This window comes from Sturnira hondurensis, unplaced genomic scaffold (assembly GCF_014824575.4).
Source record: "Sturnira hondurensis isolate 20B ecotype Veracruz unplaced genomic scaffold, ASM1482457v3 Scaffold0009719, whole genome shotgun sequence".
Taxonomy (NCBI): domain Eukaryota; kingdom Metazoa; phylum Chordata; class Mammalia; order Chiroptera; family Phyllostomidae; genus Sturnira; species Sturnira hondurensis.
The window spans coordinates 18,069,053-18,090,096 of NW_028082350.1; the positions used below are offsets into that span (position 1 = coordinate 18,069,053).

General features: G+C 53.0%; 1 protein-coding gene across 2 annotated transcripts in view; it reads left to right on the forward strand.

The window, feature by feature from the left end:
• FREM2 (FRAS1 related extracellular matrix 2) overlaps positions 1–21,044 on the forward strand; it is a 101,829-nt gene that overhangs the window by 55,908 nt on the left and 24,877 nt on the right. For both annotated transcript variants that reach the window (XM_037057689.1, XM_037057690.1), the window contains exons 6-7: positions 825–1,076; positions 20,543–20,692. In XM_037057689.1, coding sequence (XP_036913584.1) covers positions 825–1,076; positions 20,543–20,692 — 402 coding nt within the window. The remainder of the gene's footprint in view (positions 1–824; positions 1,077–20,542; positions 20,693–21,044) is intronic.

Sequence of the window (21,044 nt, forward strand, 5' to 3'; positions counted from 1 at the left end):
ATTCACCATCATCAGTTTCAGGGTATTTGTTTTGCTGATGGGCAAGCGCCCTCTCAAAGTTGATTTTACGTGGCACGAATTTAAAATGAGTGTATAGTGTTCGTTAGTCAAGGGGGCTTCCTGGGATTGTGGAAGAAAGAGCCATCTACGATGTTGCCGTCTGGGCCGACACTCCTCCAGCTGCGTGGGAAGGTGCAGGAGGGCGGCCACAGCCCGAGACCCCACGGTGTCCGCCTTCCGCTGGGGGTCCCGGAGCGGGGAGTTTAACTTCTTTAAGCCCCAGTCACCAGGCGCATAAAGCCCAAGAGAGCAGAGTGGTTGAGAGGGTCCATGAGGCCTGACACAGCTGCAGGCACAGCGCGCGCTGATTCGCAGAAGCTGTTGTTCTGTTTCACCCGGTTGCTCCAAGAGACCATGGCAGGAAGTAGAGAAGACATTTGAGCCCTGGCTGGTGCAGCTCAGTGGACTGAGCACCAGCCTGCAAATCACAGGGTCGCCGGTTCGATTCCCAGTCAGAGAACATGCCTGGGTTGTGGGCCAGGTTCCCCAGTAGGGGGCGCACAAGAGGCCACCACACATGGATGTTTCTCTCCCTCCCTTTCTCCTTCATGTCCCCTCTGCCTGAAAATAAGTGTTTAAAAAAAAGGGAGCATTTGAAATGGACTGTTTGTCCTAGGTTTGAGGCCATGGGGAAGTTGACCCTCGGTGCCAGGCCAGTGTCCAGGGGCATTCACAGACAGTAACTGACCGTCACAACGCTGCCTGTGGCTGTTGTCTCTGGACGGGGTCAGGGTCCAACACTGTCGCCCTCTCCCTGCGTCCAGGCTCGGCGACCGGCACCGTGCCCACCTCGGTGCTGTCCTACTCCGATTACATCTCGAGGCCTGAGGACCACACCAGTGTCATCCGCTTTGACAAGGACGAGCGTGAGAAAGCATGCCGGGTCGTGATCATCGATGACTCCCTGTATGAGGAGGAGGAGGCCTTCCGGGTCCTTCTGAGCATGCCCATGGGCGGGAGAATCGGGTCCGAGTTCCCGGGGGCTCGGGTGACGATTGTCCCCGACAAAGATGACGGTAAGTACTGGTTCCCTGGAAAGGCCTCCTCCTGCCAGGCAGCCCTCGCGCCGTGGGTGAGATGGCCCCGTGCAGAGTGACTCCACGCTGGGTGGTAGCGTGCGATGAAGTCTCACGTGGGCTGCAACCAACAATTTGTCTTAATTTAATGTTTTTAAAGGGCAAACCTCACACCTGGGCGGTTTCTCCCTCTGTGTGACGCCGTTTACCATCAGCTGATGAAACTTAAAGTTTCATGGTGCAGAATTGAAGCCATTTGGATCAATTAAATCTGTTTTGTTTTGTTTTGTTTTGTTTTGCTCTTAAAGCTTTTGTTTTGTCAGTTAAATCTCAGGGTTGGAACTCACTTTCCAAAGAAACGCATCCGACAGGCTGTGATGTGAATAACTAGACGGGTAATAAATTTATGGGGAAGTCAGTTCAGCAGGCACCTCGGTGCTCCCAAAATGAGGGGCGAGGGAGGCCACTCTTCCAGAGGGAAGGGAAACTTCCGCGCCATAATCCCTCCACCGAATAGTTTCCCAGTTCAGGAGATTGGTTCGCTGCTTCTCCGGAGGAAGGAGAGACCGGGAAGGAAGGGGGGATGGATCTGGAGAGAAGTGAGAGCAGCCAGCAGATAGGAGGCCCAGGGTGCCGACTGTTCCTTCTCCCCCTTGAATTTTCCTCACGGAGGGTGAGAGGGCGGAGCCAGTGTGATGTGTCTTTGGTTCAGGAAAAGCTGGACGAAGGTCAAAACACTTTCACCTGAAATCATCTTAAAGCTCCGGAAGTTTTTGCCTTAACATGTATTATCTCCGGCATGCATAAACTACTCGAGTATATTTAAATGTTGCTTTAGTTTTTCAGTTCAGTACGCAATTCCATTTTGGATGTAAGTAAACACAGAAGTTTTGTTTTAAATTCAGTGGCCCTCAAGAAAGGAGGCCAGCCCTGGCTGGTAGCTCAGTGGATTGAGCGAGGGCCTGCGAACCAGAGGATCGAGGTTCGATTCCCAGTCAGGCCACATGCCTGGGTTATAGGCCAGTTCCCAGCAGGGGACGCATGAGAGGCAACCATACATTGATATTTCTCTCCCTCTCTCCTTTCCTTCCCCTCTAACAATAAATAAATAAAATCTTAAAAAAAAAAAAGGAAGGAAGGAAGCCAGCATTTCGCAGGTCAGCTGAAACAGAACTACTGATCCCTCTAAATGCCCCTCGGGGCTCTCCTTCTATTTCTATTAAGATGAAAAGATATAGGTAGATTTCATTTTAAGACTTAAAATAGAGTTAATGATTGCTTTGTTTCAGTTTGTTTTGTTGGGGAAAAATCTTCCCCACATGACTGCTGTGGGGTGCAGATGAGGAAAATAAAGTCACAGCAAAAATGTTTATTAAAGTCAATTGATTTGATATTTTTGCACTTAAGTCTAGTTCCTGTCCATCAGCACAGAGTTCCAAAAAAACCTTTTTTTTCTTGTGAAGAGAACCTCTAAGATTTAGTAACTGTTAAATATTATTAGCAAGGACCAGCAACTTTGCAACATGTGAAACAGCGTTATTAACTCACAACCTCCACGCTGCCCACACATTCCCAGGGCTTGTTTGTTTTATAACTGGAAGTTTGTGCCTTTTTAACCTGCTTTGCCCGTGGCGCCCACCCCCCGGCCCCTGCCTCTGGGAACCACGTCTCTCCTCCGTGTTTATCGGCTGTGCTTCCTGTTTAGATTCCACATACACACGAGATCATGCGGCAAGCGTCTTGCCCAGTCTTACCTGACTGGGCGTCGTGCCCTCCGGGTCCATCCATGTAGCCGCCCTGGGAAGGAGCTCCGTGTGTCTCTTTGAATGAATAGTCTCCCGCTGTACGTCCGTGCCACACGTTGTAACCCATTCCTCCACCTGTGCACACGTCGGTGGTTTCCACGCCGTGGCCGTTGTAAAGACAGCCGCAGTGAGGCTGGGTCAGTTTTGTTTTCTCCAAGTAGTTCCAGGTGGAATTGCCGAATCTTACCTGTGTGTCCCTTACCGAGTGCAGCCCCGAAAGTCGAGCGCCCCTCCAGCACCACGCAGTTACTGCCATGGTATTGACGGTGTTCCCAAGACTCCGCACTACATCCCTCTGGCCATTTCTGTCACTGGCCACTGGTGGGTGTCGATCTGCTCCCATCTTTACCCTCCCATCCTCTTTGGGTCTGTCTGTGGATTTGATTCTGCCTGGCTTATTCCTTTACTTTATCTTTCACATCCCGTAGGTAAGTAAAGTCATATCTTACGTGTCTCCTCTGACTTACTTCACATGCCATAACACCCTCCGGGTGCATCTGAGTGGTTGTAAACAGCCAGATTTTATTCTTTGGTCTGGCCAAGTCATGTCCCACGGTATACAGGCACGGCTTCGTCCGTACCCGCCGTCTCCCAGTGGGCTCTCAGGTCCCTCTCACACGTTGGCTGTTGTACACAACGCTGCAGTGAACACCGGGTGCAGATAGGTTTTCGAATTAGCATTTCAGATCTCTTCACCAGTGCACGAGGGTCCCTTTTCTCCCTGTTCTCGCCAACACTTGTTACTAGCGTTTTGGTCAAGTTTTGTTAATGTCTCTAAAGCGCCATTTCCGTGAGTAAAATGAGGTGGTGATTTTACCTGCACTTTTTTGTTATGGAAGTTGACATCGCCCGATGGTAGCTGGCCTGTCGCGTGCCCAGTGTGTGCACGAAAGCACCGCGGCTTCCCAGGAAGGTCTGTCTGCGCAGGCGTTCGCTGGTTCATTATGGAGCGGAGAAAGAAGGACCAGTGTGTGCGGAGGAAGCCAAATTCCATTCTTGAGCCACAAGACAGGTGCCCTGCGAACAGCCGTCACCTTGGAGCACTGACTGTGTGCCAAGGACTTGCCGTGAGGTGCCAGTTAAGCCTCCAACAACTCCGTGGAGTAGACGTCTTCTTCTTCATCTGCTGGGTGGGAAACCTGGACAGAGAGGCGCCGGGGAAACTTGCTGGAGATCACACAGGTGTGAAGCTGAGGACGTGTGTCCTAAGTGCAGGCCTACTACGCTCAGAGTAAATGCACTTCGTCACTCGGCTACGGTGAATCCTTAAGATTAACTGGAGGGAAGCCCTGTGCGTGGAACCTAGAAAAGAGTAACCCAATACAGGTCAGCGTCGGCATGGTGGGGGGTATTGTTTCAGTGTTTCGATCACTGGGAGGTTTGGGATTGGAGAGGGGGGTGTTCAAGCCTGCTTCCCATGTGGGTGAACCCCCCACGTGCCTCTCCGGTGCTCGTTGCCCGTGTGGTTCCGTTCCATGCGTGGAGGTGGGGGCACCGAGGACACAGCAACCAACCGGCTCTTTCATGACGAAAAAGAGGTAAATCCTTGTAACAGTGTAACTTACAGAAATCTGAATTTTTGAGAGTTGATTGATTCTCCAAAGCTAAATTACTCTTTGGCGAAATTTGAAGGTGACTTTTCAGTGACCACAGGGCGGACAACCCCCAGCCGGACCAACTTATCTTAGATGTGAGCGTCTGAAGATCTCAGGTAGGGACCAGCCGTTTTCTCTGTGCCCACCAACCCTTAGCAGTAGGGGAGTAAAGCAAGGGCTTGAAATACAGAAGTATGTCCTGAGAAAATCTGTGCCATGTCTTTAAGAAACAGCTAAAATCCTTTCTGTGTTCGAAAGGGATTTAGCAAGAGCACAGATGAGCAACACACTGAGAAGAGAACCGTGCTCTGTTCTGTGCTGATGACCTACGTACCCTTCACCAGTGTCTGTGGTCCTCGGTACCCCCATAAAGGCCACAATTTAATGCTAGAGTATTCGTTTGTGAGGAAGAGTATTAGGGCAGTGCTAGTAATATTTCACTGATCTTTGCTGTCAGTCCTTGGAAGTTAATTAAATACTGAACCAGCTTTTGTGTGACTGCTCACGGGGGTTTTAGCTTCTTCCTTGACCACCTGGAAAAGTTACCTTCTGATAGGAGCCAGGGGCGGGCAGGGGCAGCCTGGGGAGCCCTGCGTGTGAATGGGACTCATTTCAGCAAAAGCTCATTTACATCAGAAAAGCCTTCTCTGGGCGGGTGGGGAGACCCATGGGGAAGGGAACCTGCTGTGCGGTGTGCAAAGCAAAGCCAGAAGTTAACTCACACCAGGCTGGTCCTTGTGAGGAAGAGCCAAATACAAAATTACATTTTGTATTTAGGGCACTCGAGTTAGAGCAACATTAAAAATCGGGAAATTGAAAAGAGAGATTCCGGCTGTGGAGTGAATTTCATCAGGGCAGCCGCCCATGGGCTGTTGGGGTGGTCGGCGATACCGAGGATTCGCTGGGAGTCAGCGGTGCTCAGGGCGACTTACCCTCGAGGCAGTGCGAGAGTTCACAGAATGATGGACGTTATACCCGGGTTTCCACGTGTGAAGGGCATTAAAGGTAATGGTGTCGACACCACAGCACTCCCAAAAATGAAATGAAGTGAGGCTGGGTGTGTGGAGTGCCTGGCCATTTAAGAAAACCTCTCTCAAGCACCATGCACACCACGCAGCCAGTGTCTGCTGTGCACCTACTAAGTGATAGGTGGGGACTGTGAAGACATTTGAGACATCAGCCAGGATGCTTAAAATCCTGGAGAAAAGCTGAGCACAGAGAAGGTTAAAGAAGAATAATTTATTCCCACAGTGTGAAACGGTGAAGAGGAGGCAAGACAGAGTGGTGTGAGTCGGAGAAGGAACGATGGATAAACAGCTTCAACAGGCAGAGAGGATTTAGGTGACTGGAGAACACGGCAGAGCATTCCGGGATCGGGAGAGCCAGGCTGGCTCTGGGGAGCAGGGGGCAAACCAGCCTGGCCAGGCCATCTTTTCCCAGAAAGACTGAGTGCCCGGCTTCCTGGGTCAGACGTTAGGAGACCTGGCTGTAGCTACACTTTTGCTGCTTCCTGGTCCAGGACTCTTGCTCAGCCCCTTTTCTCCCTGGACGTGCGTTCCTCACCGGAAACGGAGTCATGTTACTACCTGGACTGCTTACTGCACAGGAGTTTTCAAGGCCCTGAGAGAGACAGAGAGAGCTTCTTTATTTCCTTGGGACTCTATTAGTTTTGGGTGTAGGGTAGACCAGGTGCTTTCCCCAACTTTTACATGCTGTGGGTGGGCCCACTTCCCAGCCAGTCCCTTCCCTCCCCAGGGCAGGCAGACTGGCGACTTTGGTCCGAGACCTCCCCCTGCACCATTCTGACTTCTATGGAGAACTCGTCTGCCTTCCCCAACCCCTCCCCAAGTCTGGTGCTGGCAGGGGGAAGGGGGGAGTGCCAGCCTCTCGGAGGGACGCTGTGGCCCCCTGGGTTGTGAAGCTCCCAGGCTCCTGCTTGCCGGTGTATGAAGCACAGCATCTAGTTCCCGTTGCTCCTCTTTTCTGGCTAAAAACCACCAGTAACGGCCTCATCGGAGTGGTGTTTCGAGGTTACCAGCTCGACAGCAGTGAAAGTGAATAGAACTGGAGCCGGAAAGGGAAGCAGAGACGCAGGGCGAAGAAAGTGAGGCTGCAAAGGGCCCACTGCCTCGGAAAACCCGACTTGGAGGGGAGCAGAGGGGGACTGGAAAAACACGTGGAACTGGTTGGTTCAAAGAATGGAGGGGCCGTTCGAGACCGGAGATGAGGCCCCATCTACGGAAAGGAAGTTGGAAAAGCGGAGAAATGCCGTCTGAACAGGCTGAGGTCAAGCCCCCTGCAAGGTGCCCAGGGGGCCTGGGCGGCAGGTCTCCTCCGCACATGCTAAGTGACGTCCCTGGAGTGAGACCGAGGTCTGTGCTGCCTCCGATGTCCCCAGCCTGAGACTGGCAGGGTGTGCGAGAACTAGGAGAAAGGAGAGGGTGGAAAGCGTGGATTACTGAGCCGTGGAACTTCGCGCGTCTGCTACAGAAGGATCGCTAAGAGAGCGTGCTGCTGGGGCTGGCGCTTCATTTGGACCCGGAGCAGCCTGGTTCTTCCCTCATCGTTCAGTGAAGGGCCTGGCGTAAGGCGCTCCCCAAGGGAGGCACCAGGCTGACCCCTTGGCCATCCTCACAGGCAGATGCCGGCCTGCATTTGCTTTGTCTCTTTGGGGCAGCACCTCCTGCTTGGCTCCCAGGGGCCACCGGCTGTGGGACAGCATCTCGTGGATTCAGAGGGTCAAGAGTGCTCATCCGTCATCACGAAAACACAGTGTTTACGAGAACCTCGGGGGCTCGGTCCCGGACGAATTCCAGGGGAGCACTAAAAACCACATAAATCAGAAGCCGCTGCTCACATACTGGACTCCAGGGTTTGTAAGCTTGAGATTTCTAAGATGTATGCAATAAAAATAAAATATGTAAGAGACGGAATCGTTAGAAAAGATCTCTTAATAAGCGTTGTTGTGAGCATCGGACATTCCTAACGATCGGCAGCAACAGAGGGCTTGTGTGTTCACTTTTACTGACGTCAGAAAGCGCAAAGGAACAGATGACAGACCCAAAGCTGCCACGGGCGGAACACGGAGTCTTGGCAACACGACAGTGAACTTGGAGGGTGGCCGTTCAGTAAATCTCAGCCACGCGCCCTCTGCCGTGGAAAACACGGACTTCCTAAAATGCACTACGAAACAGATGACAGCCTCTCCTTTTACGGTATTAGAATTTTGAAAATCAAGGCGGAAGCGTGGAGTACAGGTACTGTTTCCTGACACTGTGGACATACCAACTGGTCGGCGTAGAAACAAGAAACTTACTGGTTTTCTTTGCCCAAAGACCAGCGGTCACAGGACACAGGTGGACTCACGCTGCCCTTTGTCCTCACAGAGGCAAACCGCTGAATCTCTTTTTTCCCCTTTTACTCCTAGTTTTTACGACACACAGGCCGTTTTGTAATTGGCCTAAACCTTTTACATGACGTGAGGAACCTTGCTACTGGTCTGCGGAGATACAAATGACAGCGGCTGGTAAAACCAGCGAACCTTCGATACTGCAGCAATCATCTGCTCTGGATTAGAAAATGTAGCTGACGCGAGAGCTGCCTCATTTCTTCGGGCCATTTGTAACAGTTTGAAGCACTTAAAAAGAGAGACAAAACTTCCCTTTGCACTTCTCCAGAAATAAAGTATGTCGGTCATCCCTCCTGAGGGGTAGATCTCGATCCTGCTGACACAGACGCGGGGAACACTCCGTGTGCCGATGTGCACGCATCGGAAATACTTGCTGAGATGGGCCGGGCGGGCGGGGCGCTGTGCGGGGATATTCCCACTACACGGAACGTCCCTACTGCTGGGCAAGGGCTGGCCAGGGCACTAAAGACACCGTGGTGAATGGGGGCCCCGATCGCCAGAGGCTTTCCTGAGGACGCAGGGAAGCAGATACACAACAGCCAGGCACAGACCCCCCCGCCCTCCCTGGGCAGTGGGTGCTTTCAAAGGGGCAGCCCATGTGGCCCGGGTCCCAGGGAGGCCCGGCCCCTACCAAGAACCAGCACACCAAGCCGTGGGAGCTGCCAGCTCACAGACCGCTGGGCATTGTCACACCCTCACTCAGGCGGTGACAGTCTCTCCATTGTGGAAATGGCTGGGAGGGCTCTGTTAACTGGCACCTAGAGGGGCGGCCGAGCAGAGGCGTTGTTGGGGGAAGCGGCTTGCTTTTCACACCGATGGGGCCGGATATGTCCGGCCTCCACTCCCCGGAGGCTGTTTCCTGAACCGCCTGGTCCACGGCCCAGGAAGCCCAGCACAAAGAGAAAGCCCGGCGGTCACTGTGCCAACAACCAGCTCATTCTTTTCTTCAGCTGCTGCTTTTTCAAAGAATCGCACTTACTCAGAGGGATCGTTTTCAGGGCCGCAAAGCCAGGGGTTCTCCCCATGCTCAGGCTGCAAGGGGATCCCGCACACGGGAGATAAGATTGTGAACAGGGCAGGTGGTGCCGGGAGGGCTGGGGCGGGTGCCCTGCTCAGCACACCATCTGCTCTGCGCAGCGCGGGCGACGGGTGGAGTGGCCCTTCGCACCCACTTTGCAGAGCGTCGCTGTCCTCCCAGGGAGCGCAGCTCGCCTGGTTAACGGACTTGGATGCGGAATGTGCGTGTTGACGTTCTTTCACGTGTCGGCACGTCTGCCTAGTGGGCGGGATCTGGTCCAGAATACCGTGGGGACGAATGGACTGTCAGCGGGTGATGTTTGATCAGTTCAAGGAGACAGATTCAGTGTTGCACCATCAGCGACGTTGTCAAACTCCGGGGCACACTCCGGGCAATTAGATGCTGTCAGGCTTCTGGGGCAGGGCCTGCTCAGGCAGCCGCGCCGCCAGGGGTCCAACCCCAGCATCCCTTCATCAAGCAGGAAGGGGGCACCTTTCAGAACCCCGTCTTATGTGAGAGCCCCCACCTCATGGGACAGTTGTGAGGAGTGAATAAAGGGGCTCGTGTGTGGAGCACTTAGGACACAACCGCTCTGCAGTTGCTGCTGTTCCTGCGGACACACCTGTGCAACGGGGACACGGCGCTTTCAGCTGCCGCACCAGCAGCTTTGCAAAAGCAGGGCTCCTCCACCCTCATCACCGCGCCCAGCGCGGAGCTCAGCGCCAGGGCGCAGTAGGTGTTCAGTAAAGGCTTAGTAAGTGGACGGACTGATGCACGCAAGCGGGGAGGCTGTCCGTGGCTACCCTTCTTAATAGTCTCAATCTACCTACTCTCTTACAGTATGAAAAAAATTCAGACGAAAAATACAAGCCTCTATGAGTTTGAAACAATACATGGAGTGTGTTGCCAGGACTTTAAAACAAAATACATGCCTTTTAGCCTCCTGAATGATCCCGGGCCCTTTCTCTGAAACCGGAGGTTGGCCTCCCGCCCACAGGTGGCAGAGAGAGGCTTTGCCATTGCTCCGGAACGTTCTGCCCGCCCAGCTGCTCCGATGTGAGACCCAGCTGACCAGACATCAGACGCAGCGGTGGTTCGGTGCCGTCCCGCGGTGAGAGCGGCCAAGCAGCCTCTTCCCAACGTGGGTTAATCTGGACAGTAGGAGCCTGGGATTGGCTCTTAGGTTTCGCCACCTAAGCCCTTTAGTTAGCTGCCCAAGGTCATTACCAGCCTTCCCTCTGGGGGGCTTTGTGACCACTCAGTTTGGGCGGCTTGGCCACGGCCACCCCTTAGCCCTAGCTCGGGGCTGCTCTGTTCACCCGAGGAGGGGGTGTGGCTTTATTTTTTAACTTGATTGTTTTAGTAATACTGAAGAGCTTTTTAGTCTCCAGACATTAAAACAAAGCACAGGTTTAAAAGGTTACACAAGGTGTTTTAGGAGCCACGAGTGTTAAGGAGTACATTCTATCCATGAGAAGTTCATAGGGAAACAATAATGCCCTCCAAACCTTTTATGAAACAAGGATGGTTTTATAACTCCTCTTCGTCCCCTGGGAGGAAAAGCTGTTTTCTTTCCAAAAGAGATCGAAGAACCTAAGGATAAGCGGGCAGCACGCATGTTGTATAAGACGAGGAGCTGCCGGCGAGGGTCATACCCACGAGAACCACACCGGTCTCTGAGAAGGAAAGAGAAGGTGCCCCCAGGCCCACCCCCGAGAGCCCAGTGGTCTGACGCCCACCCAGACACTCAAGGACCAAGTGCCAGGCATCTCGGGAGTGACCAACACCCGTGACTTCGTCGAACAGTCTTGTGTCTGGCCGTCTCCCTCACCAAACCCACACTCTCCTCTGAGGTCACAGGCGTGTGAGAGGTGTCCTTCCCCACACACAGTCTTTTGACTTCGATGAGACGTAATTATTTCTATAGTGAAGTGGCAAGTAGCATGGATTCTACAGGCAGGCAGTCTGACATCCTTCCCACTTACTGGCTGTTGATCTTGAACTTCTGGGCTCCAGTTTCCTCGTCTGCAAAACAGATGATGACATTGCGTCCCTCAGAAGGTTGTGACGATTATACACAAGTTAGTGTGCACTGTACGGGAGTGCTTAGAGCAGTTCAGGCACATTGAAAACACTCTGCAAATGCTCACTATTATTACATGTCACACTATGCGTCCTATACTTACTTCACCTAACTATGTTATCAAAAGTGTTTCCTGTCAGCACACGTAAGCCTTGCTCATTCTTCTGACAGCCACAGAGCATTCCACGGTGCGGCCACGACATGCTCTGTGACCCTTGTCCTGGAGCATTTAGTGTGTTCCAGACTTTTCTTTAATCGACACATCCTGAAGTAAATATTCTTCTCACGTGTACAAGGCACCATGGTTTGCCTGGTGTTGATTACGGCATCCAGTTGTGGATGGAACAGAACGCAGCTTCCAGCAGAAGTGACGCCTGCTGGAGTGCGGCTGGTAGGGTGGTGACACGGGGGTGACCATTTACAGGTGTAATTTGAGCAGTTCACCTGAAATGTCATAGGGTGTGCTTGAGTGTGGTGTTGTTAGGTTACAGAATGACAAGCTTATGGTTTTGTCATAAAAAAGGCATTATTGGGGCCGGACCCTGCGTATAACATGATTAGAAAGTATCTGTGTGTACCCAGTAATAAGGGTAGTGATTCGCGTTTGTCGGGAGCTTGTGGCCTGCCAGCCCCTGCCACGGGCGTTCTGCATGGAAGCCGCAGAGTTTCTATGTTAGAAAGAGTTTGAGACAGGTCTGTAGGTCTCGTCACTCTGTCCACCTTCACAGGTGAAGAAGTGGGACTCTCGTACAGCAGGTAACTTGCCCACGACCACACTGCTGGAAAGTGACTCGGGAGCCGTGTACCTCGGGAAGTCCCAGGGAGAAGGTCTACTGAATTGGGGGAGGGGGCGCGGTGGGATTCACTGTTAGGGCCGCAGCCGATAACTAACGCCCGCTGGTGGGGGACACAGTGGCAGGTGACATTCCTCAGCAGACGGCGTCCGATGGCGTGAGGCCCATCCCGAAACAAGGCCCGTTCCGCCCAATTATAAAATCACCCTTCCCGAATCTCCTTCCACCTTGACTTTGGAGTCGCTATATCAGAAGTTTTCGTTGACTCGCGGAGACCTCAACCATCTGTCGTGACCCCTTAGTTTTGTCCTAAAGAAAAGGGAAGTGTTTATTATTAACAGCAGAGCGCACACACTCTGGCACATAACAGAGTGCCGACCCCACAGGACAGGAGGGCGGCGTCGGTAAAACGACCACTATGACCACTTTTCCTCGCTCCCCTCCCTTTGTTACATCAGGTGATGCCCTGTAGTGGTGAAACGGAAAACTGTGGAGTTTCAAACAACACTATCCTAGGAGGCAGGGTCCGCAACAGTATCTGTGGGATAAAGAACATGCGTAAAACCTCCTTCAAATGCTATTGGCGAGTGAACAGCTAGTAATTGTTTAACTTTTTTTTTTTAATTTTTTTAAACTTGCATTGGCCCTGGGAAGAAAGACAAAAGCAGAGTTTGGGAGCGAAGCTGACTGGCAGTCGACCCTCTCATACCCTTGTATTCCTGGAGAAAGGCCCCCCGTGAGCGTCAGCGCGTCAGCTGCAGTCTCAGGGAGACGTCCTTAAATTAGCATCATTCCAGACGTGTGCTGGCTTTGCCTTATTCTCTCAGAACATTGTAGTTGTCAAGAAAAAGAAATGTCAAAGCATGCCTTTAATCTGATACATACTCTTAAACTTTTCCCTTAAATACACACCTGAAGTTTATTTTTTCAACAAGAATTCCAGAAATGCTTTCTAAAGACTATGTATGAGGTTGTTGGTGTATTTAAAGCATTTCTTGGAAGAAAAGTAGGGACAGGCCCCATCAGAATTGTTTAAAACTAATTTTTTAAAGAGAGAAGGAAGTTCACCAGGTTTTTTTTCTTTCTTTTTCTATTTACAAAAATAAGCAGGGGGAAATGTTAAATGTATAGCAAATTAAATGTATGTAGGAAATATATAGCAAAGGAGATAAATATTTTAATCAGTATTTTTCTATAATCTTCTCTATTTTGCTTTATACATTTCTATACAATTTCAAGGTTATAATCATAGTGGGCTGTCTTTTTGTGTAAAGTTCGTGTATTTTAATGATTTTGCTTTAAATTACATTTGGACCTTTGTTACCCCTATTGTTACCATTTTGCTTTATCTCTCTCGGCTTAGTCTGTGTTTCATATATCCTGGTAGTTTTCATATTTTCCTGCAGTTTTTTATGTTGTTTATAATCCAACTTAACACACTTTTTTAAAATAAGGAAGTTAATCCATTTACATTTTCTCTAATTATAGTGATACTTTGGGGCTTTTTACTTGAAGTTTCTCCATGTGGATTTTTCCTTCACGTCTTTTTCTCCTTCCCAGCTTCTTGGTATGTCAGAAGATCTTCTTTGTCCTCTGCTGTGTTTATTTTCTGCTGGTGCCTCTCCTTTCCGCGGCAGCAGTCACAGTGCCACGAAGGGGCCTCCCTGCCTGTCTGACCCGGTTTGCTCTGGCGAACAGGACGCAGATGGTGCAATGGTTCAGCGGCCCCTCGAACGCCCAGCGGACCTGCTCACGGCTGTCGTCTTAGGCTCTCGTCTCAGCGTTAGGTTGGGAACCATCAGCACGATTACTTGTGCCGTCGTCGTACTCTGGTGGAACAGCTTCACTCGCTGCTCCGCAGCGTCGCTGCGTCCGCCGTTCTTCCCTCCGGCCGTCACTTTCCTTCCTCGCCCCTGACAAGCCTCCACTGCGCGCCTCCGCGGTGCCCGAGCCTGTCTGCCTCTCGCCTTCCCTCCTGAACCGTGTTTCTGCTCGGTGTCTGTGCCTCGGGTGTCCATTCCCCGCCTGGCTCCAGCCCTGGACACCAGCAGAAGCCCTTGCATGGGGCTCCACTCACCACGGTGACGTGGTCATCTCCATCCACAGGAGTGTTGACCTCGTTCTGAGTGTAGCTCTGTCCGTGCTTACCCAGCACGTTAGCAGCGAAGGGGGAACCTTCCACGCTGTGAAAAAGCAGTGGCGTATCACCTCCAATCCTCTCCTCTGCCATCGCCCCCGGGAAACCAGTGCAGAGTGTGGGGTGGGAGATCGCAGAGCCGCAGAAGAAAGGAGAGGATGGGGTGGGGGAGAAAGGAGGGAGTCCCTGCGGCTGCCTGGTGTTTCACCTTATGAACGCTCCGCAGTTTAGCGCCCTGTGCCTTGGAGGCTTGTCTCCGGCGGTGGCCTTGTGCGAATGCAGGGCCACACACGCCGTGTGTGTGTGTGTGTGTGTGTGTGTGTGTGTGTGTGTGTGTGTGTATCTCCCTATGATAAACCCCCACATACTGAATTGCTGGGCAAGAACTTCGTCCTTGGAACTTTGGGAAGACCCTCTGTGCTGCAACTCCCATCTTGCCTTAGGTGAGGTCAGGTCGCTTCGTCCGGGTCGCACGCGCTTGGTCCACCTGTTCCCGGATGCGGGGCTTTGAACGAACCTCTTCGTCTTCCTTTTCACCTCCCTGTTCTGTGAGAGCGAGGTTAGCGTGACACACACCGCTGCCGCGGGGTGGCCGCGAGGGCGAAACGAAGACACTGCTTTCCAAACAGTCGGTGTGGCGAGGGACGGCCAGTTATGACTCCCTGACCACACGGAGAGGAGCTGAAGCGCCAGGCAGTCCGCTGGCACCTGCAGGCTCTTTTCACGGCACAGGCGGCGCGAGCGTGTGGGCGCAGGGCTTTATGGGCGATCTCTGGACCATCTCAGTTTTGCTTTGAACCAAAACAGCTCTAAAAAAATATAGTTTGTTTCAAAGAAAGAACGCAAAGGAGGCCCTTGGTCCCCAGGGGCACCCCCTGGAGGAGAAGCACAGCGTCAGCCTCATTCTTACGTCTCCTGGGATGATTCTCCGCCTCTGAAAGGAAGTCCCCGGAGGGAGAGCATTGAACAGAGGAGGCCAAGAGCCCTGCTCCTGGAGCTCGTCACAATTCAGTCCGCTTTCTCCCTGGGGCCCGCCCCAGGCCTGAAGGACCACCCGCTGCCCCTCTGCTGCGGGGAGGGCCGCTCCTCCCAGCGGGGCCCCTGGTGCTGAGACAGCCCCTCTCTCACTCACTCGCGTGGAGACCAATCTATTCCGTGCACTCGCTGTGGCTGGTGACGCTCTTTCACTCGGTGGTCACTCTCGTGGATTGTGCTAATGTTGGGAAGACCCCAGGGGACAAAGGAGCCCCAGTTCCTCCTGAAAGCCCAGCGGAGTGGCTACGACGGTACAGTGACCCTGGAGAGGGGGGCATCTTCCATGGGGAAGGCAGGTGCCCCCTAGCAAACGCCGGGAAGGAGCCGGAGTTATCCAGATGGGCGGGAGGGAAGGCGTGCTCCAAAGGACAACGGAAGGGTGGTGGCATAGTGATGACGGGAAGGGACACGCTGAGGATATTATTTGGGACACTGGGTTGTTACCGTGTGGGAAGGGACAAACCCGAGATTTTAAAGGCAAGCTGCGGCCAGATGGCTCAGGGGCTGGTCACGTTGCATGAGGGAGTCTGCGGGCAGTGCTGAGAGCAGTACCAGGTTTCAGCGAAAGGGAGGGGGTGGCCTCTCCTAGCGAGTTCGAATGGCAGGTGGCACTGGCCAAGTCCAAGTAAGCAGAGAGAACCAAGGAGCTGGCACTGGAGGGTCCTCCTCAGACTGAGGGTGGCAGGGGCTGGGTGGACGGTTGACCTTGAAGGACCCAGGACCCAGGACCGTGGGCCCAGTTCTCAAGATCCAAAGCCCAGAAGAGAGGCCGGAGTTGCAGGTGCTTTGAGAAGGTTCCTTTGTGCCGTTTTCAGCACCGAACCACGAGCCAGCCTACGGCGACCTTTTATTCCGTTCCATTCTCCGCCTAGCCAGGTTCCCTCACCGGGAACGTCTGTGAGAGACCCACATGATCCCGGCTGCGCCGTGGAAGTGTCCCAGAGGCAGAATGCGCTTCGCTAGCCAGTGCCTCCATCTGTTTCCTTGGTGTGCCCAGGGGCACAGCCCAGAGGACACACACAGGGGACAGCACTCGGCCCCCTGTGAACTTCGCACTATCGCAGTAGCCAGCTGGGCCTCTCTCTCGCACCGCCCTGGCTAGGGGCTTCCATCCCTGGTCCCTGGGGGTCTGGGCCCTCCAAGAAACCAGTTCATGTCTCTCTCTCTCTCTCTGGCTCCCCCTCCCCCTTCCTCTCTAAAAGCAAGGCAGAAATGTCCTCGGGTGAGGATAAAAATAAAAAATCCCCCTGGCTGGGCTCACACCCTGTTTAGACAGCACTTAACTCTCTCCTTTGCGGAGGGAATGAGCGCTGCTCAGGAATGTCCCGGGGGGCAGGGGGGGCGCTGGCATGTGGTGGTACGCGGTGTGGGCTGAGGCATACGTGGGGGGATTTTTCATTGTTCTCTCGTTCCAGAGGCTCATATTCAGCCTGGGACTGTGCTCCCCATCACACCAAGAATTTACGAAGCCCAGTGTGTCTATAAGATCTCACTACAGAACCAAACAGGCTTTCTCTAATTTACTTTACATGGTAATGTCGCTATTTCCAAAACTAGCAGACAAAGGTCTACAGCTCACTTAGGTGTATACCAAGCTCCTAGGCAAAAACAAACAAATCCGAGTAGTCTCCAAGAGAGGCTCCTGAAGACCGACTCATGGATTACAGTAATTGGCCAACACAGGCAGTTGGTAGGGATTTTGCACGAGGGCCCCAGCGGCTGGTGGTCCCCACGCGTTTACCCTTTCTGCCTCTCTCTTGCTCAGAGCCAATTAAAAGTTTCCAGGAACACACCACTGTTCATCTGCAAAGACGTCTGTAATGCAGTTCCCTGCTGGAAGGGTCTTTAACTCTCTCGTGTCACACAAGGTTCTGCCCAAATGGTAACAATTATAAACAATACTTAAATTCCAGAGATTTCCGATAAGGCACCGAGAAATTTAAAAGCAGTAATGATCATGCTTTTCAGTTCTCGTTCAGCTACACGAGAAGAGACCAAGGTGCCGTACACGGTCTGGCCATTCCTCCTCATTTACGGCGCAAGAAACTTGGCAGTTGGCAAGATTGTTTTTCTTATAAAAACTGTGTTTTCATTTCCTCGTGGTTAATCACTTTATACTTTAATTGCAGTGATGGAAATGGACTAATAGGCCAACTTTCTGCTCCTGGTGCGTGCCGCACAGATGGGAAGAGAAATCACATGAATAGCTTAAATCGACTGATAAGTTAAAAATTCACTTTAGCCCTGGCCGGGTGTCTCGGTTGGTTGGAGCCTCGTCCCGTAAACCAGCAGGTCACAGGTTCAGTTCCCGGTCAGGGCATAGACCTGGGTGTGGCTCAGGCCCAGGCGGGGCGCCTACAGGAGGCAGCCGATCGATGTCTGTCTCCCTCTCTTTACCATCAATGAGCATGGGCTCAGGTGAGGATAAAAAAAAGTTTCAACAATTCATTTTAAAGAACTGTCTCTGCGAATGCCTCCTATGAACGCTGTAGTGAAACCGAGAGGTTGAGGATTAAAACCCTCTTTCCACCCCCACCCCTTTCTGCCGGAGGTGACGATGCCCCATCATGTGACTCCTGGTGTCGGACGCCTTGTTAGGTGTGCTCCTCCCCATCGCTCTCTCCTTCTGTCCCCACCCCCTCTGAGACAGACAGACAGACAGACACACGCATGTGTGTAGTGCATGTATGTTAGATCATGTGTGTTCTGTATTTGGTAACTGTTGTCGTTACCCTTAATTCTGAAGGACGGCTTGGGTAACAGTTTTCACACTATCACACAGGACTCTCGTTTCCTTTTTCCCTTTTCTCTTTTCTTTACAGAAGTACACAGGAAGCTGTAACATAAAAATACCCAGTCTGGTTTCTGGTGCTGACACGCTCCCTCACGTGGCTCCAGCCAGCTCCGTGTGTGGCGTGTGCCAGCGAGGAGCGGAGAGATGAGGAAGTGGCGTGTGGGCAGTCCGCAGCAGGCGTCCCCACCCCACACACAGGTCCTGGCGCTGTCCCTGAACTCAGACACCCAATTCATGGGATGTGTCGCTCACCAGAACTGGGAAGAGACCGAGAATCGGGCCTCTGTGGCGAAATGGTTAAGAACCCTTTAAAAGACACGCAGCCAGGCCTGGCTTTGCCCTCTGGCCACAACAAGCCTTTCCAGAGCGCGCCCTGCCCTCTGCCCTTCGGCAGGAGGGGAATGTCAGGAATGTGCGGGCTCGTGTTTCGCGGCCGCCTGCACCGGCTGGGCAAGATAAGGCCTAGACGCTCAGGGTCCCGGCGGCGGCCACACCGAAAGGCCAGGGGGTGAGGATGCCACAGGCAGACCAAACGTGCACACACACCTTCCAAGTTTGGCGTGTGCCATGCGGGAGTTCAGGGGGCGTTCTGTGCTTTTTGTCAGGCCCCTCACATGAAGAAGAAAAGAAGAAAACAGCGTTTTCCAGTTTTACCAAAGGCGACATTTTGGGGGCAGGAAAGTGAAGAATCCCTACTCGGCTGGAGCCGTGCACACAGTGGGTTTCCTCCGGCCGGAGCCGTGCACACAGTGGGTTTCCTCCGGCCGGGGCCGTGCACACAGTGGGTTTCCTCCGGCCGGGGCCGTGCACACAGTGGGTTTCCTCCGGCCGGGGCCGTGCACACAGTGGGTTTCCTCCGGCCGGGGCCCTGGGGGCAGGTTGCGTTTGGCGTCGTGGGTTTGGTGACTCAGAGAGGTCACCCAAAACATGGTGGCCATCCCTTGGGTGGCCTTGGGTTCTGAGGACCACAGATGTGAGCTGCATGATGTGTCCCAGGTCAAAGGGCAGCTCACCGAACGGTGCAGGCACTCAGGTAGCTTGTCTTGGTTAGTGGTTACTTGTAAGCTGCCCATGGGTGAAGCTGATACTGTTTGTTTTTTCTGTAACTTCCTGGGAGACTGAAAATTGCCCCAACTACGTTTTTCCAAGTGAGTGCACAAAATTCTCTATCTGTTTTCTGTATGAGTCAGCTGACCGCTCTGCCTCCCGTCTCACAAGGTGGCCTGTTGGTCAGCAGTGGCATCAGACAGAAANCCATCCCTTGGGTGGCCTTGGGTTCTGAGGACCACAGATGTGAGCTGCATGATGTGTCCCAGGTCAAAGGGCAGCTCACCGAACGGTGCAGGCACTCAGGTAGCTTGTCTTGGTTAGTGGTTACTTGTAAGCTGCCCATGGGTGAAGCTGATACTGTTTGTTTTTTCTGTAACTTCCTGCGAGACTGAAAATTGCCCCAACTACGTTTTTCCAAGTGAGTGCACAAAATTCTCTATCCGTTTTCTGTATGAGTCAGCTGACCGCTCTGCCTCCCGTCTCACGAGGGGGCCTGTTGGTCAGCAGTGGCATCAGACAGAAAGTGATGGGGAGGCCCACCCATCACCAAAACTGGGGGGAACGCCATCTCCAAAGGGGATTTCAGACAGACGAAAAACCCTGGGTGTGCGGTTATCTCTTTACTGGGACCTCAGTTGGTGCAGGCCACCCCCAAACTGAGCAGGGGACCTGCAGGCACGTCCTGTCTGCCCCAGGTCTCCTGGCCCGACCATCACCGGGAGCGTTCAGTCCATTACCCCAGCAGGCGTTGGCCCCACAGGGGCCAACAGCCCCCAAGTCCCTGGAGGGAGGCCCAGTCTACGGGACAGGGAGACGCCAGAATGCGGAGAGTGTCCAGAGGAAGGACTCGGGGGCCAAGCTCATCGGGTTTCAGCCTCATGCGTTTTGTTTCGCTTTGGTGCCATTTCACCAGCGAAACTTCCAAGAAGCCACGTGTGTGGGGGACAACGCAGCCCCTGCCTCGAGAAGAGAATGTCCCGTTTGGCCCTTCTCCGTGGGCAGTGGTGTCCCCCAACAGAGGCTCTCTGACCTGAGAGCCACGCACTGGGTCCACCAAGCGGCCCATGAGGTAGAGGGCACAGTTCTCGTTTTCACCAATCACTTTGTTGACCCGGATATTTCGAGTATGTTGGCTGTCTCCTCATGTATAAGGTTCATTATTCTCCATTAATGTCTCGATTGGATGGCTGTCAACGTCAGCTGGTCCGCCCGACCACGGGGCATCGCCCGGTGAGAAATCTCCAGCAGGAAACTTCACAAACCGCTTCTGACATGTTCGACAGTCACAGCCCCTTCTCTACACACAGCACAAATATTTTTCTGCGTTTCAGTTTCATTTTTACCTTTATTGAAATAATAAAGCATAATATGCCAAAAATGTTGCTTATTTTCTTCCATCTCCAATATTACAATGACCACACAAAAATTCAGCAATTTTGGTAAGGTTTTTTAAATGCACGTGGATATGCACACCTGTCACTATAAAAATCTAACATTATTTTGAATGAAGTTAAAGAAAACTTAGCGCCATGAGAGCCAGCTTACAGAAAAAAACGAGCCAACTTCTTGGCCAACCCGGTAACGACAGGCGGGAGATGTTGTCCTGCTCACATCTGGTGGCGGGGCACACAGGTGGCAGGGTAAGGACGTCAATGTAACGACATTAACTCTTCCTCGGAGTCCGTCAGTAGAGTTGGAGGCAGACAAACGGACTAACGGGCACATTTCCCGCTTTGTCCCTCACAGAGCCCACCTTCCACTTCGGGGAGGCCGAGTACTCCGTGGACGAGAGCGCGGGCTGCGTGGAGGTGCAGGTGTGGAGGAGGGGCACCGACCTGTCCGGGGCCTCCAGCGTCACCCTGAGCTCTCAGAGGACCGACCCTCCGTCCGCCAGCGGTGAGCACTCTCCTGTCAGCTCTGTTCAGCGTGCCAGGACACGGCACCCGTCAAAACTAGAATCCCTTACCCCTGGTGAAGTAGTCCGGCGGGACGGATTTTCCCCTGACGCTATCGCGGTGCGGGAGGCAAAGCAAAGCAAACACGCTTTGAGGCTGTGAAGAGGTCCAGTCAAACACGCATTAGTCAGAGACTCGGTCCCACGCCTGATTTCCACGGATTTGCCCTCCGCACGAGGCAAAGCTGACGTTGTCCCGTGTTACGACATCGCACACACGGGACTCGTCGGGCCGGCTTCACAGAGCCTCACGACCTTGAAGGGTCAAGCAGGTGTGCCGCTCCAGCCCGGCTC